This window comes from Phyllostomus hastatus, unplaced genomic scaffold (genome assembly GCF_019186645.2).
Source record: "Phyllostomus hastatus isolate PE091 unplaced genomic scaffold, TTU_PhHast_1.1 phas_scaffold_345, whole genome shotgun sequence".
Taxonomy (NCBI): domain Eukaryota; kingdom Metazoa; phylum Chordata; class Mammalia; order Chiroptera; family Phyllostomidae; genus Phyllostomus; species Phyllostomus hastatus.
In genome coordinates this window covers 2,250,629-2,268,483 of record NW_025334024.1, presented here as the reverse complement: position 1 = coordinate 2,268,483, position 17,855 = coordinate 2,250,629, and the positions used below count along the sequence as shown (strand labels likewise).

Genomic DNA, 17,855 nt, shown 5'->3' with positions numbered 1-17,855 from the left:
CATTCTAATGGGCATCTAGTATTATCTCACAGTGGTTTTAATGGGTATTTTCCTAACGACTAATGATGCTAAACATCTGTTCGTGAGCTCTTTGACATCCATACATCTTCCTTGGCAAAGTACCTATTCAAATCTTCAGCTCATTTTTTAATGGGTTGTTTTCTTACTGAGTATGATGGGTCTTTATGTACTTTGAATACAAATCATTTACTAGATATGCAATTTGCAATTATTTTCTCCTAATTCATGCCTTGTCTATTCATTTTCTTAACAGTGCCTTTCAAAGAACAAGTTTTAAATTCTGATGAAGTCTAATATATTTATTTTGCATATTATGGATAATTTTGGTACTGTATCCAAAAAACCTTTGCCTCAAAACTTTGTCACAAAGTTCTCTCCTATGCTTTCTTCTAGAACTTTTGTAGCTTTAGGTTCTACACTTAAGTCTAAAATCAATTTTAAGTTAATTCTGTATTAAGAGGTGAGACTTGGTTAAGGTTCATTTTTTTGTATATGAGTATCTGTTCCAAAGCCATTTGTTGAAAAAAAATCCTTTCTTCATTGAGCTGCCTTTACACCTTTGTCAAAAATCAATGGACCATTTACATCTGAGTCTAAATCTGGACTGTGTTTTGTTCTGATCGATACCTCTACCCTTTCAGCAACACCCTGGTGTCAGGGTTCCTGGGGCGTAACAGGAAGTCTTAAAACCTTCAGGAAATATGAGTCTTCCAACTTTTTTCTTCTTTTCCAAATTGTTTCGACTACTCTATAGTTCTTTCTACATAAGTTTTAGAATCAACTTGATTTCTAAAACAGAAAATCCTACTGGGACTTACTCTTCAGGGGCCATTACAACGATGGAAAGTTTAAAGATGCGTTGTCATTTCCTTGTATGATCTGATGGCAGCTAGCCAAAGTGACTGCAGTGAAACACCAGGAGCTATAAAACCATACAGTGGCTCCACTTTTCCTCCATGTGAATGATACATATCTGCATCCTATAAGCAGCTGCTTATTTAAGAGTAGAAGACTTCAACTCACCAGGCACATAAGCACACAGTTTAAGCAGCACAAATTAATGGTGTGTTTTATAAATAATTTTTTTAATGTTGATTATCTTTTCTTTGTGCCGTGAATACCATCCAACAAATGCAGTCTGAACTATAAATTCCTTTCGGTACATCAAGTTCGCACCTCAAAAGAACCGATAGCTGGACTGCTGCATAGTGAAGGACACTTTTCTGAACATAAGAATACTTTTAAAATCATTTATCACATCAGGAAAAGTCAGCTTTTCAGACACTTCAGCTTACTTACTGGGGTAAAGACATCTTCAATCGGACACCTAACCCCGTGTGACAGTTACCAATGTCAGCATTAAGCAAGCGTCGCTGGTCTAGTGCAGCAGCCTCGGAGCTGGGACTGGCCCAAAGGCCACAGCTCCAGGCTCCTTCCGGAGCTGTCCAGCTTGCTTTCAGAGGACTCTGGCATGGGCCCCCATCCCCACCAGCCTGTTGCTGTCCTTTTCTCCTGATCATAACCCCCTCCTCCAAGAAGAAGCTGTGAGAGGCCAAGTGTCTACTTTGCCAAAGCTCATTTTTTAGCGAGCAGCTGCAAACAATTGTGTTGTATGTGGTTCCTGCATCTCACACTGCGTAAGCCCGATTCCCTGACACAAGTAACAGGACTGAAAATGGGGGCGAATCAAAGCCCAGATGATCAGACAGACTGTGAATGGGGCCAACCACCCCTGAGACGCTCCATGCTCAGCAGTCTCCTGATGGTAGCCCCTGTAGAGGCAGATGATGATTGCTAAACACCCTTCAGGGAAAACCTGATGGCGAAAGGCAGAGAGTAGAGAGGAAGGGATAGCACATCCAGGTCTGGGGACTTGCTGGGCTCCCAGTACCTACTAGGCCTGGAAGATGCTGGGATTCAAGGTTCTCTGGGTGCTAGGACTTGAGTGCCAGCTGCAAGCTTTAACAATCTCCAAAACCTAACTTAAGTCTTTCCTGTACATTTTGAAAAGTCATCATAGCTTAACAACTGATTCTCACAATGTAGCACCTCCCAAATCAAAGGAAGATTTTATCCTTTTAGTGGAAAATGTATTTAAAGCATTTTGAATCTGCTACACTGTGAAAAACTAGTAAACTTCACATAGTATACGAACTACTGTATTTTGCCGGGTGTAATGTGCAGTTTTTTGCCCAAATTTTTGAGGGAAAAATAAGGGTGTGCATTATACATGGGTAGTACCTGAAATACCTTGTATATGTTCTTGTGTTTTGTAATTATTTGCTACATAAAATGTCTTGTACCATGATATGTTAAAAAATAAATGCTAAAATTCCTTTACAATACAAAAAACAAGTATCTAAATATAAATTAAAAAACTGAATTAAAAATTAAAACAAAAGACTTTTTTTCCTGAAAGTTTGGGCCAAAACCATGGTTGTGCATTATAGACAGAACACATTATACATGGCGAAATACGGTAGATACTCTTTAGTAAACTGCACTTAGTATATATACTAGACACTAAGCAGAAGCTTTCACTCCTGAGAACATTCCCCAATATTGTGGGAAGCAGATTTTCCTTAACAATCAGTATTCAGGTGCGTGGTCAAAAGAGATGTTCACACAACACTGCTGGGCAGGTAACAGAAATTCATTTCCCAGCCTCTCCCATAGTTAAGTGGGACCAAGAAACTAAGTCATGGTCAACAAAACATAAGCAACATGAAGTAGCTGCTTTTAAGAATGTTCCTTAAAGAAAGATAAAACCTTTCCCCTTCTCTTCATGCTGTATCTTGCTATATGGAATGAAAATGTGAGGACAGGAGCCCTAGCTGCCATCCTGGGCCACGAGGCTAAGGTTCACCTCCTAGGGATATCCAGGCAGCCAGCTGGAGAAAGCCTGGACCCTAGAAATTTTCAAGAGCGCAACTGCCATACCAACACCAGGCCACCTCCCTGTTGTTTCAGACATTGTCACTGAGGGTCTTTAACCCTAATATACATTGCGTCTCAATTTTTAAGATTCTCTACTTCAGCCAACTTATGTGACCAACTACCAGCAGCTGAGCATATCAGTCGACAGAATGTTCACCATACAGACCAAGAAGCATTTGTCATCCAGTGGGTACAGAAGAACAGCTTTTGTTTGCAGGCTTTTACTGCTTCCAGACCTTGTGCTGAGTGCTCTGAAGGGGCTGTCTCCTTTAATTCTCCCCAAAACCCCTCCTCCTTTACTGACTGGAGGTGTTGGGGCACAGATGTTCAGCACTGTCCTCAGTCACATGGCCAACAGGGACAGGGCTGGACTGTTGTTAATGCCAGGCAGTTCTAGAGCCCAGGCCCCTCCCCCTCATGGAGGCCACTGAGGTCATGGAGTGAGCATCCTGTGGGCCGGAAGCCCAACAAGCCCCATCCTGGAGGGGGCCCACCCCCAGGCTGAGTCCCAGCTTTCTCTCTCCCACAGCACTGACAGTGCTTTGTAAAAAGGCCCATCTTTTATTTAGATAAATAAAAGTATCAATTCATGGTAAATGTTTCTTTCCTATCCCTTAGAGGAGAAAAGGGAAAAAAAACTTAGCATCTTACCTCAAAGGAACATTCAACATTTCTTTCATTTTTTTTGTGTGATAATCCCTTCAGGTCTATCTTTTCAACACTCACTGCAAAAGTAAAACAAAAAACAAAAACAAAAACACAAAAACAACAAATAAAATTATAAAAATGAAATAAAATCTTGAGGTACATATTATTTTATTTAGCATTTGATATTTTAGCAATTTTCAAAATAAGGCTCTCAACGCCCAATGCTGCTCAGTCTCTTCTGCGGTGTGTTCACCTGGAATGAGAAACTTAAGAAGAAGGCAAAAATCTGTCACGCTGAGGAATGGAGGGTGAATTTAAAAGCAAGAAAAACAGGCAAAAAAATAAATACAAATTATAGAAAAAGAAGAGAACAGTGCTTGGAAAGAGAACGAAGTTTATTTGAATGCACAAGAATATGAATACTAATTATAATGAAGATTAGTTATGATCTGTTCCAATTTCTGAAAAACTAATGCTCAACATTTTCTACTGTTACTGTTTTAGACAGAGCTGCCCAGAGCCTCCTATATTGAGTCTTCCCGTCAACAGAGCACGGCCTCATCCTTCTCTGACAGGGCATGCCTCAAGGGGGGCAGGGCGGTGGATGCAGAAGAAACCGTGAAGACTCCTAACCCTGCCTCTAGAGAACATACATACTGAGGACCGGTCAGGGACTGGCTGCACAGAGTGACAATGACAAAAAAGACAAACCACCATTAAGAGAGAGTTCTAAAGTCATCAGTGTCTTCATACCACCCTTTTCACATATGTGAGCACATTCTTTTCTGCTCAAAAATGGAATGATACATTAGACTCATCTTCCCCTGTTAATTTTTACTATTTTTAGAGGACATATGGCAGTGTTCTGTGAGGATTTACACAGATCTTTCAACCCAACTGTCCAATATGAAATACTCAACTTATCAAAACTATTGTTACAATTCTCGCAGATGCCTGATCTCCTGGCCTGCCACACCAATGTTTCCCAAAGTATTCTCCAAGGAACACCAGTTGTGTAAGATGTTCAGGGCCACCCCTGAACACCTTCATAGTCAAAAAGTTTGGAGGAAAAAATCTGAAAAACTCCTTGTATACTGTCTACGTACATCAGCAAATTACAGGCTCTGAGAAGCCACGCAACAAATAAATCTTTTTGTTAACAACAATTCCCCAATTATTTGGGGCCACAGAACTTTCTTCCCTAATATGTATGAACATCTCAGAGAAAACAAACTGCTCTGTGTAACATGCTTTGGGGGAGTTTCTAACCCTGCACTACCCAATAGTGTAGCCACCAACCACATGTGACCATTTAAATTTGTATTAATTTCAACTGAACAAAATTAAAATCTAATTCTTCAGCTGCACTAACCACATCCTAAGTGGTCAACAGCTCTGTGGGGCCAGTGTCTACCATGCCATACACACAGACACAGAACATTCAATCATCAGACAGTTCTGCTGGGCAGTGCTGCACTAAGCCAGGGGCTGACAAACTGCAGGCTGCCCTCCGCCTGTGGGTATAAATGGTTTTACTGGCACACAGCCATACCATTTGCTTACATATAATGGCTGCTTTCCACCCCCAAAAGCTGAGCCACTGTATGGCTCCCGAAGCCAAAAATATTTACTATCTGGATCTTTGCAGAAAAATATTTGCCAGACTCTGCTCTAAACCAACAATTGTTCTGCATTCACCAACATGCCTTATGAAGTTCCTGCTGTGGACCAGGTCTCATTCTAGGGGCTGGGAATACAACAGTGAATAGGATAGGTGGGTTGTTGTGCTCATACCATTACAGTCTAAAAGGGAAAGGACCTTCGCTTGCTAAATTATTCTCTCATAAACTTTCCTAATTTTGTCAAGTTGCATCAGGGTTCATATGCATCTTGGGAGATACTAGAACCCATTTGGTTTAGTGTATTTTAAGTTTAAAATAGCACCTTACAGGAAGGAATTACTCTTAAAAAATAAGAATGTTTCCTTTCTGGCAAAACAAAACACTACATTTAGAACTTGTACACCTCCTTATTTTCACTCAAACTACTCACTGTTCCTGTTTGACTTCCTCAGTCAGACTGTCAGCAAATAAACAGCGCTTATGTTTTCCCAACCAGTATTTTAAAAAACTTACCCGCAATGACATCACTCTAATCCAGATCTTTAACTTTTTAAACAACAGAGTATATAAAGTCGATGAATACAGAAAAATGTAGTCAGCATTTTCCCTGGCCACAGAACACCAATGGGTACCTAAATGTCCAGAACTAAATAATATTAGGATTTATGGGGGAAAACAAAAACAAAAACAAAAAAAAACCCCTCATCTGGATTGAAAGCAGGAAGTGACTCATATCTGGACAGCAAAATGTGAAAAGCAGATGAACATTATTCAGTTGTTTTGAAATAAAAGAGGCATTTGAACTCCAGGACTAAAATGTTTGTGAGAACTCTTCAAAATCATCAGACCAACCAACATCAGCTGTATCAGCTCTGTGTGTACAAGGAGCTGCTGCAGTGGCTTTAGCCACCGGGGCAGCCCTGGACCAAATAAATGGTTTAAAAGTTCTGCTACAGTGAATTCTCTCCATGTTGCCCTCCCTGCAAACAACACCCCCTACTATACAGGGCTCTGAAAATGGGAGAAGGGGAGCCTACTGGAATGGAAAGGCAGGAGGGCACCTGCCAAATGATTTTCTGTAGCAGATTATCAGTGATGGCAGTGGCTAATGTGGAAGGTGGGGTTATGAGATATCTAAGTTTCAAAGACATTTAAGCACATTCTCAGTTTTGGAGCTATATTAAAGACAATTATAAAAACAAAACCATGAAAAAACACTTATAATATCAACTGAAAGATTATAAATTGTATGTGAAACATGATTATAGTTGTTTAAAATGTAAATGAAAAGCAGACTAAAAATAAATCATCAAAAATAACAGCAATGAGTCCTGACAGGTGTGGCTAGTTAGTTGAGCATCCTGCAAAACCGAAGGTTGCCAGCTGGATTCCTGGTCGGGGCTCTGCCTGGGTTGTGGGCCAGGTTCCAGGTTAGGGCACATGTGAAGGGCAATCGATTGATGCTTCTCTCACATAGAAGTTTCTCTCTCTCTTTCTCCCTCTCTTCCTCTCCTCCAAAAATAAATAAATAAATAAATAAATCTCTTTTAAAAATCATGGCAATGATAGGAATGACTTTGACTGGTGGTGAAATTATAGGTAGCTTTCCCTCCGAATTTCTATAATGTGGTTTCATAATGTTAAAGTGTGTATCTATATGCATACATATACCTACTTATAATCTGTTTAACGTCTATTGGTAGATAAAATGACCCCCCTTTCCTTTTCACCTGCCTGGTCAGTCCTGTAGGCTATCATCTATTGCCGCATAGTAACCCCACTACCTTCTGGAGTACAAACATATGTGTGTAAATTTTAATGGCTAGACAATCAGTCCATCACCTGAAAGGACAGAACAGAATGAAAGGTGACTGTAAAGACAGGATGTGCGTCAACTGAAAAGACTCAAAGACTGAGAGAGCACACTTCTATCTGGCCGGAGACAAGCCAGTCACGGCCAGGAACAGTGCTCTAAAAAGCAGACTGGGAAGGACTGGAACGTCCATCAGGGGAGAAACTTGGGGGGGATGGGGAGAAGTGGGGCTGGGGTCTAGACTGTGTAGAAGCACGTCTATGTAAGACAGATGGAGCTGGGACAAACGGGTGTGAGGCTAGACCATGTGGAAACAAGAAAGAAAAGGATGATTTGCTTTTCCCTTTTTAAAACTTTGTTCCAACTTTTCTTCTTTTCTTCATTCAAGATGCACACTAGAAACTCTCAGATCTTACAAGATACAGTAAATCACATAACCTTAAATAAAATGTATAATTGCATTACATTTTTAAAATAATTGAATCAATAACTAATTTTAAAAACCAATACACTAATGTAACTGAAATAAGAGGGAGGGAAATTTGTGTAAAGAGAAAGTACAGATGTGTCATAATAAAAGCCCAGGCAAGCAACTGAAAGACCTGAGGCAGGATCAGGCAACCACACGGGGATGGGGGCTGGCAAAAAAGTCACAAATGACTTAGGATGATGATGACTGACCAAGAGGCCACAAAGCCAGCAGGTAGCAAAGCCAGGACCAGGAACACACTCTTTTCATTTCAGTCCAGGGAGCTCCTGGATAAAACTGCCACAGCCTAAGGGCCACTTTTGCTACCAAGCATCTTCAAATGATTTGTAAGAGCCAACTGTCACATCAGTACTTAAGACACCTATTGCTAATGGCTTTAATATGTTCCAAGAATGAACTACTCTTTTGAAATATTTTCCCTTTCTAAATTTTTCTGGAAAAAACTAGATGGTTGGTAGTTTTCTGCCAAATATGTTTTTTACTCGATTTCAATGTATCATTATTAAACAATTTAATTTTATATGCCCAATAACAAGCAACAACTTCAAAAATTACCAAAACTATACTAAAATAAATCAGAGTAAATAAGGTATTATTAATAATTGAGGAAAAAGATGAAAAAAATTTTTCTAACACACACACTCTCCTTCTCCTAAGTTCTATGCAGTAGAACTCAAGTCTTCACACTTGAAATAAAGAAACTAAATCAGATTAATATTTAAGATGCTTCTTGCTTTCAAATTTTATTAGTGAAATCTAGTTTTCATTTAAAAATTGAAAAACTATATTCTTTTTTTTATTTTATTTTAATCATTGTTCAATTACAGTTTTCTCCTTTTTTACTCCCAATCCAGCCCCCCTGAAAAACTATATTCTTTAAAAAAAGTCGCAGCTCAATAACAATATTTCTAAAATAGCAACTTAACTTTCTCACTTTCATTTACTTGCCTGTGTTAATGGTGATCATTTTTAGAAGCAGTACTTCCTTCATCTGTTCTTAAAATGTGAACATTCACTACTATACTGATTAAGTTGATCCTTTTCTACATCTTTTTAGGACATGTATCATGTTATATTTTAAAACTCTCATATATATTTTTCTTTGCTTTTTCAATCACCTAGCTACCTTGCCTTATTTGATCTGTTAGTTCTCCAGAAGGAGAGATAGAAACAAAAGTAGTGCATAACTGAGAAAACACAGCGCTGACACAAGATATTTCTAAAGTAGCAAACATAAGAAAGGAATATGCATTTTCCATCTAAGTGCTTAGTGATAAGATACTTGAATTTTGGAGCCTGAGGAATTTCACTGATTTATGTATCAGGGACAAATATTTTCTTCAGCATTAGTATACATTCAGCACAGTACCAGCTATGTGGTAGAAAAATTACAGAGTTCAAAGTGGTAATGCTTGAGCTAGACCTCAAAGGGAAGGGCCCACTTGGGCAGAAAAGACATGGTGACCCAGGCCCAGGTATGACAGTACGTGATATTTGAATAAGTTTAGTCATAGCCAAAACCATGACACGAAGATAAGTGTGACAGCAGAGCAGAGAGGGGAGGACAGTCACAAGGAGGCAAAGGCACAAACAGGACCAACCCATCAACTCCACAACAGGCACATAAAGAAACTTGGGCCTTCCTGCAGGTCAAGGTAAACTCACAGGCTCTGCAGCCAGCCCTGCTCAGTCTGAAACATGACACTTCCCAGCTAAGTGACCTTGAGCAGTTATTTAATCCGGGAACAAAGGGAATGATGGTTTTCACTTCGTGGAATTGTGGTATCAACCAGATGAATACACACAAACTGCAGGATGGCACCTCATGGTAGTTAGTGCTGTAGGAGATCAGCTGCTGCCATCATCAGTGCTGCTGACAGGCTTCCTAAGCAGGGGACCATGATCCAAAATGCTGGAGAGGTCCCTGCTCAGGAAATGGGCTGGAGAGGTGAACCTGTGGGTGGCAGAGCAGACTGAGGCCTGAACCAGGACGGGGGCCCAGGGCCAATGAGAAGCTGTGACAGCCTTACAGGGCCACACCTGCCAGGACTATAAGGGCTGACACACCTCAAGAGGGAGAGAGAACTGTCATGGACTTCCAGGTTTTGACCCAAGTGCTTGAATGCTGGTATCAATCACGAATATTGGAAACCCATTTCAGGGGGTAGCAATGAAAGTAATGACTGCATCCTAAGCATTCCGACCGAGGTACCAGTAAACCATCTAGGTGGAAACAGTCAGTAACTGGCAGGTTCACAGGGATTTCAGGTCCAGAAGGGTCTCAGCTGGACTCACTCCTGAATTCAACAGATCGACAGTGGCTTCAACACAGGCTCAGAGAAGACTGCTCAGACAGTGTGAAGTAGGGGACCAGGAAAGAGCCTGGAGAGCACTGATGTGTAAGGGGCAGAAGAAGAAGCAATTACAAAGGAAACAAAAGTGAACAGAAAGGCAGGAGGAAAACCAGGTGTGTTGTCAGGAAACCTGTGCGGCACACCACACCAGTGCTTATTATGTATGTCTGATGTTCCACAACTTAAAAATGAAAAAACGAAAAAACAAAAAAGCAAAAACAAGGTAGGACAAAGTCTAGAGTGGAGTGATCACAAATGACAGGTGAAGATAGAGCCAACTTGTCACCCAAGGAGGCATCGTGACCTTCCATGAGAGCAGCATGCTGACGTCAGAGGTCACAGAGAACCCATCCTTCTTCCAGGAAGTAGGCTGTGGGTTGTGGGCATACAGTGCACAGGATCATACATGACAACTATGGCAGGTCAAGAGAACTACTGTGATGGTTAACAACTCACTTGAAAATACACCAAAAAATGCAGTGTCTTGATGGATGGAGAGATGGGCAAATAAGGGAAAGGCAAATAAAGTAAAATGAAACTGTGAAATCTAGGTGGCAGCTATTCACTGTAAAATTCTTTGAACTTTACTATATATGCTTGAACGTCTTCATAATAAAATGTTGAATAAAGAGCCAGTAGAGAAATTAAAATTATCAAGGCTTCTCAATTACAAATGCACATTAGAATCCCCAGTACAACCTAACAAATAATAATATACTACTGATATTTTAGAGTTTAGGCTTTAATGTAATTCTTATTAGAATTCACATTCTAGTTCTCTGGGTTGGGTTTTATTTTAAAAAAAGAACATGACTTTTCATCATGACAATGCTGCATGACAAACAAAAACTCTCATTGGCTCAAAACAAAAAGCATTTCTTTAGGTTAAAAAATAGCCCTGTCTAATGTGACTCAGTGGATTGAATTCAGGCCTGTGAACCAGAGTCGCTGGTTTGATGCTCAGTCAGGGCACATGCCTGGATTGCAGGCCAGGTCCCCAGTAGGAGGTGTGTGAGAGACAACTACACACTGACATTTCTCTCCCTCTCTTTCTCCCTCCCTTCCCCTCTCTCTAAAGATAAGTAAAATCTTAAAAAAAAATACCAGTTTTAATCTACAATGTACTAAATATCTGTAGATATAACCTATATAAACAAGCTTTTTGGAATCAATTTTTAAGAATTCAAAGGGTCCCGAGATAAAAAAAAAACCTTTCAGAACTTCTGGTAAATGATCTGCAGTTTAATGAAACTCTCTTTTACTATTATCACAAAAGGATAATTAAAAAAATAACTACTTGAAGTCTAGAGAAAAAAGTTACTTATAGAACTTCTTTCACTTAGAGTATTATTAAAAGTAATTTCCACCTCACCTTGTACATTATAACTCTCCCCCTACATTTTAAAAATGATCAGTACTAGGGATAAGTCTGGGCAGACCAGGAGCTCTCCCAGAGTGCACAACGGCCCCGTGCAACACTCCTGGGTAACTCGAGGCCCCAGAGGAAGACACCATTGATTGCTTGTTGCTGCAGCCAGGTGCAGGCCACTTACTCTACTGTTCTCTATATGCTAGTACCTGAAAATCTTCCCAATCAACAGTATAGAAAAAAGGGTAACACTTTCACCTTTTAATGTGTCTTTTTAAGCACTGCACCTTGATTTTCGTTTTCTGTTCTCTTCAGTCTCACCTAAGCAGTAAGAGCATTAGCTCTGGGTTGGAATCCCAGCTTACCTTGGGAACATTACTTATCTGTGACTCAGTTCTCCCATCTGTAAAATGGAATAATAATCTCCTAATGGGATTGTTGTTAGAATTATATAGGTATAACTGAGCCCCTACAGAACTCTTCAGAAGACTATGTACTTTCATCTAGGTAATCAGCTTGGGACACGGCCTGACCAGAGCAATCAGGGTTTCAGACTGTCTTCACAGCAATTCCCTGGGCTTGTATACGAAAGAAATGGAAAAGTCTGAACTCTTTATAAGGTAAGATGTATTAGTGAAGACTTCCAGATTCGCAGAGAAAAACAAAAACAAGGTGGGTTACAGAACAGACAATGAAAAAGCTTTATAATAATACTTAGAGTGACTTCAGACTGCCAGAAGAGCAGTAACGTATGCCCAGTAGAATGGTAGGAGAAACGTGACTAATAAAACCAAGTTAACTTGCTTGCCAATTTCTGGAGGAAAGAAACTATTGTTACCTATGACCACTGAATGGAGAAAACTGTAGATAATTAATGGTGTTTTGGCACAGCTGATGCTAAGCCGGCTCATGATCTCTCTGGGCACCAACACACACAGATATGAGTGAGAGAGGTAACAGCCACATATTCTGTAATTATATTTTTAAAAAAGAGTGAGGGGTTCTTGATAATTATATCTTGAAGAAAAAAATACTGTGGTGTATCACCAAAATCACTTATGGTGAAGAAGAGGCCAGCCCTTCAGATCAGGAGGGTGCAGGGCACAGGTTCTATGCTGGATGGTCTGGAGACAAAGGGAGCAACATCCCATCAGAGGCCCTGCTCCCTGGATGACACACTGAAGGAAAAAGGACAGGGCAGTTTTAGGGGGAGAAAGTGCCTGTTACTGAGTGACAACTAACCATCCTGGGGGCTGAGGCCCTCTGCCCTGAGGATGACGGTCCCTGGAGCATGGTATAAGGAACAAGCTGACTGCGCTCCCAGGGCTGCTACAAGGATTTACCATTTTAACACCATGACAGGGTATGTATATATAAACACAGGTGCAGGCACTAGAAGACAGACATATCCAGCATATGACCCAAGCCAGGGACGGGTGGCTCACTATGACTTTGTCAAAATGGGGCTTTATTTTTAAAATAAAGTGTTTACTAAGCATTCTAGTAAGGCACTGTGCCTGAGACAGGAGGGAGACAGAGAACAGAAAACACAAAACAAGCAGGCGACAAAACAAGCAGGCATGGCTTCCACCCTAGCAGAGCTCAGTTTTAGAAAAGACACAAACAAAAGGGGGGAGGGACAAAGCCCAGACATGAGGGAGCACCTGGGGCCTCGTGATGACCGTCTAAGGGGCATCTTGGCCCTTCTAACAACTCTGCAAACTTGGGGTTCACTGTCAAGCCATCTAGTGCCACACATCACCTTCACTCTCCTGGAAAGTCTCCCACACCTCCACAGAGCTCACCAACTTTGTGGCAAACTGACTCTGTGACTGTACAGTTGGCTGCAAAAGTCAGGCATATGAAAACCAAAGAACTCACTGCTTCCTCTGAAACATGCCTTCCACCAAGTCCAGAGCTGCACTGCCCAATGTGGCAGCCAAGGTCCACACTGAGCTACTGCAATTGCAATTGCAATGGAAAAAAACATGGTCCTTACTTGCATAAGCCACATTTCAAAAGTGCTCAAAAGGCACATGTGGCTGGTGGCGACCAGTTAGTGCAGATACAGACCATTCCATTATCGTAGAAAGTTCTTCAGGATAGTGCTGCTCTAAAATTTAGGATTTATTTTGGTGTGGGATGGGGAAGGATGTAACAACTTTCTTTTTCCCTCCTTAATAAACATCAATATTTGAGATTTTTACAGCCAAGATACGTTCATGTGTTACTTACAGGATTTAAAAAAAATAATACAACTTACTATAACAAATGTTTATGAAAGATCTGAAAGCATTTAACCAAATATCACTGCACAATCTCCCCTCCCACACTCTAGTACACCTCCTTCACCTCAGCCCTGCGGGTGGACAGGCTTACCTTTGGAGTGTTTTCCTACAGTCCTCTTGGGCAGCGACTCCTCAGTGGAATGTGCTGATGTACGTAGTGCATTCTCCAAACTATTACTCACACTGGTGACAGGGGTCTCAGTTCTTGGAGTGACCTAAAGGGACAAAAATATAATCATTGTACCTTCTTCCATTTGGTTCATATAGAATGGTTTTCATGGTTATTTAAAAGTCATTTATGTTTATTATCGTTTTTAAATTTTTCTACAAAACATGTCTTACTAGTGTAATAATATGCACTTTCTATAAAAGACAAAAGTTTCACCCATCTACTACTTACCACCAAAATTTTAAAATAGCCCAGGGAACTTTAGGCAAACATGGGAATTTATGTCTCGTGGTTCACTTGACTGGATAAAACTATGTCAGCCAAGTTGTCACAATTATAACTTATAAAATTAATTATACAGCAGGACTTAATGCTGTCCTTTCACAAATCTTGAATAAATCATAAAATGCTCTAAAAACAATAGTAGAGAATGAAATATACCTGGATCTAGTTGAAGGGACATTTTACAAAAGCATATTCTGAAATTATATTTACAGTTCCGTTTTTAGGAATTCACCAAACTAAGTGCTCACACGTGAAAAAGATGTGTGGTGAGAGGGGGGAGGATGCTCGCTGCAGCATGTGGAACAGTGAAAGGTAGAAAGCATCTGAAATAGCCGCCAATCGAGAGCCAGCTAACCAAGGACAGCGCATCCACTGATGAACTATGTGCAGTCATAAAACTACCATGGAAGCTCACCAGCATATGGAAAGAGTAAACAAGCCACAAAGTGTCATTCCACCCCCTCCTCCTTTGCTCTGGTTTAAAGCGAATGTGTGTGTGTATGAAAATGAACAGAAAGAGGTCTGGAAGAATATGGCAAACCCTGAACTGTAGTAACCTGAAGAGAGGGAGGAGGGAGGGAGAGGAGACTCTTTTGGGTGGGGTGGGGAGGATGCAATAACTTTTATTTTTTCCCCTTAGTAACAACGTTGTATTTGAAAATTTTATATACAAAATATATTAACGACCTAAGAGGATTTAGAAGAAAACAGCAACCAATGCTTTAACTTCTTTGGAGTCACAGTTAAATGCATATCAAAATTCAAATAATAAAAGAAAAAGGTTAAGATTTTAAAGTTTAACAAAAGAGGTGTGAGTTTTCACAGGTGGAGAAGCACTACACTACACACACAGTGAAAGGGAAGAGCAGCGTGACTCTCAGACCTGATTCTTAAACAGACCTGACTTGAGACACGTGTGTCCCCCTGAGCTGTCTGGCCCTCATTCTCATTAGCTTACCTGGAGAGCAGGTGGGAGCTGATCAAAAGAATCTATAAGTGCACTGCAAGTACAGACCCCATCACCACCATAAGGCTCTGGAGGCAGGGGCCCTGAGGCAGAGGCAGAAAGCTGTGGGGAGTAGGGAGATGGCCACCCCTCATGCAGGGCTGGGTTGGCATTTGCTACATGAAATACAGAGCAACATCCAATCATTCACAGAGAACTGCAGTAAAACCACATGCCACATATACAACAAGCTCTCTCTACTCCCATCTTTGTCAGAGCCACTGGAGCAGGAAGGCCTCCCTGCTTTGTGCAGACACGTCTCGCTGTGCAACTCACAGCACACCACTGACAGGTCCTGGGCCACACGAGAGATACCGTGCATGACAAGGATCTCATCACAAGTCTAGGTAACCTGGCAGTTAATATAACTCAAGAAAATGACCCCACTGATCTAATACCTCCCTAAAAGTCAATTCTTTTGATAACATTACAAAGGTGTTAGTTATCAAGACAGTTAAGAATTTAAATCACTTAAATAATTTAACTGAATTGGATTGTTCCCCTTAGATTTGGCAAAGTTTCTTTCAACATCCAATGTCAGAGTACTCCAGAAATGAATTTCTTTCCTATTAAGATAATAGAATAGTAGCTCAGTGGATTGAGTGCGGGCTGGGAACCAAAGTGTCCCAGGTTCGATTCCCAGCCAGGGTACATGCCTGGGTTGCAGGCCATAACCCCCAGCAACCGCACATTGATGTTTCTCTTTCTATCTCCCTCCCTTCCCTCTCTAAAAATAAATAAATAAAATCTTTAAAAAAAAAAGATAATAGAATAGGTACAAGTAATTACTCAAAAAGCACATTTTTAGTTCCAACAGTAAATATTACTATGGGAAACAACACAGGAAGTTAACATTTATAACTACATAATTAACATAACCACAGCAGATTCCATCCTATTTGGCCTGACTAATACTAACCCTCATGTTGTTTTAGCTACCCTGGTAAGTAATTCTAAATCCTGGTCCCAAGAAGAGGCTGAGCTGCCTGGATCAGTGACAAACCTCTCCTGCCCTGAGCTCGCACACATGGCCGCTATGTTGTTCTCTACACATACTGCTTGCTCACCCTGAAATATCCCCAACAACCACAAACAGAAAACCAGGCACCCAACTCTCGGCCTGCAGGCAGGAGGGGAGAGAAAGGCAACAGGTGAGTGGAAGAGAATATGTTTAATGCATTTAATGCTGTGGCCAGGAGAATACAGCTTGTGAAATAAGTGCATTGGACTGAAAGGGTGGTTTCTGACCGTGGCTGCATTCAGAACCTCCAAGGCACTAGAAGAACATATACCACCACCAAGTCCCACACCCCCCCATTAAATCAGAGCTTCTGGAGTGGGGCTGGCACACTGCTTGTGGTATTTTGTTTTGTGTGTTCAATTCCCCAGGTGATGCTAATTGCAACCAGGGTACAAAGTACTGATAGCCCCATGGCCAGGTTTCTGACTGTACCCATCACCTTGTCAAGTCTCAGCAAAGTCAAGAGAAAACCCAGAGAGAACCGGAAGCTCCTCTTGTGGATTGACAGGAAAAGCTAAAAGGTGTGTTCAACTGTCATGCTACAAAGAGAAAGGTAAAACCTCTGAGTTACCCTTTCAAAACATACCCACTGCATCTGACATAAATACATGAAAGAAAACTCTTTAAAACTGTAACTACTAGAAAAGAAGTATTTGTTTTCCTTAATATTTTTTCCCCTAAAGCGTTTCTTCTTAGTCTTCCAAATGTTCACTTTTTCACAAAGCCTTTATCTTTATTTTGCTCCTTTGTTTACATTGAAAGCTGTCTCCACTTGCTTTTCCCAGAAATGCTGTTTTGGGGTTATTTTTGGTTAAGTTAATTTGCCCATGTGACCTACGCGTTCAACTCAGATGCTCTCTGACTCATGCTCACAGAGCGGAGCTCCAGTCATCAGCTCAATGTGCATGAGAATGAAGACTTGATCGGTTCCAAATGTCGTCTTCTGCTACTGCAAGGAAGGCAAGGAGAAAAGCCTCTCCAAACACAGTGCCCAACTCAGCCATGATGGATGTTTTCCATTAAGTTCAAAGTCTTTTTTTATGCAAGCGCCTTGCTTTATTTCTAAATGAACACTCGGTATGCACCCCCAGCCTAGCTAACCACTCTGTATCTGCACAGCCCGCCTCTCCTATGAGCTACAAGGGCCTGGCTCCTGTCATCTCCCGCGTCTCCCCCGTGCTCAATGCACTGCAGCCACCAAAGGTAGACTCAGCAGCCAGGTTCTGCTTGGAGGCCTTCACCCTGGCTGTACCCTCTGCCTGAAAAGGCCCCCTCATTGCTGTCACATCTACACTGGCATGTCACCTTCTTAGTAAGGACTTCTCGAAGCTCAGTGAGGCAGAGACATTTTGTCTTTGTTCACTGCTGTATCCTCTACACTTTAAACAGTGCTTAGCACAAAAAAGGCACTTAATACATAACTCTATCCACCAAAATTTTAATGAAATTCAGGCTTCGCCTAACAGAAAAGCACCTCTAATTCAGAGTAAAATTCCTGTAGTCTAAATTATATACTACACAATCATCAGAGTGTTTCCTCAGGTCTAATAAAGGACTGACAAAGCTTAGGTCATGAATGAAACCTGACTCTGAAGTGTGCTACTAGTCACGAGGCACACACTCTATTCTGTGGTTCTGCCAGGAAAGTGATTCTGCTTTGACATTTGCCACACACCTAGGGAGACCATAATGGCTATAAAGTCCCACCACCTGGACTCACAGCTCGCACCCTGGCTCTGAGACAGCAAACCTTCTCGTTGTCACAGCTATTTCAATAGAGACTAGGCTTCTGATTCCAAACTTTAATGTGCAAAATGCCTCCAGATCTTGTT

General features: G+C 41.1%; 1 protein-coding gene across 1 annotated transcript in view; it reads right to left on the bottom strand.

Moving 5' to 3' along the window:
• The window catches only part of ZCCHC14 (zinc finger CCHC-type containing 14), a 59,721-nt gene that overhangs the window by 22,234 nt on the left and 19,632 nt on the right, over positions 1-17,855 (bottom strand). The window contains exons 2-3 of the mRNA XM_045818476.1: positions 13,634-13,757; positions 3,610-3,683 (exon numbers count right to left, since the gene is read on the bottom strand). Of these exons, the coding sequence (XP_045674432.1) occupies positions 3,610-3,683; positions 13,634-13,757 (198 nt within the window). The remainder of the gene's footprint in view (positions 1-3,609; positions 3,684-13,633; positions 13,758-17,855) is intronic.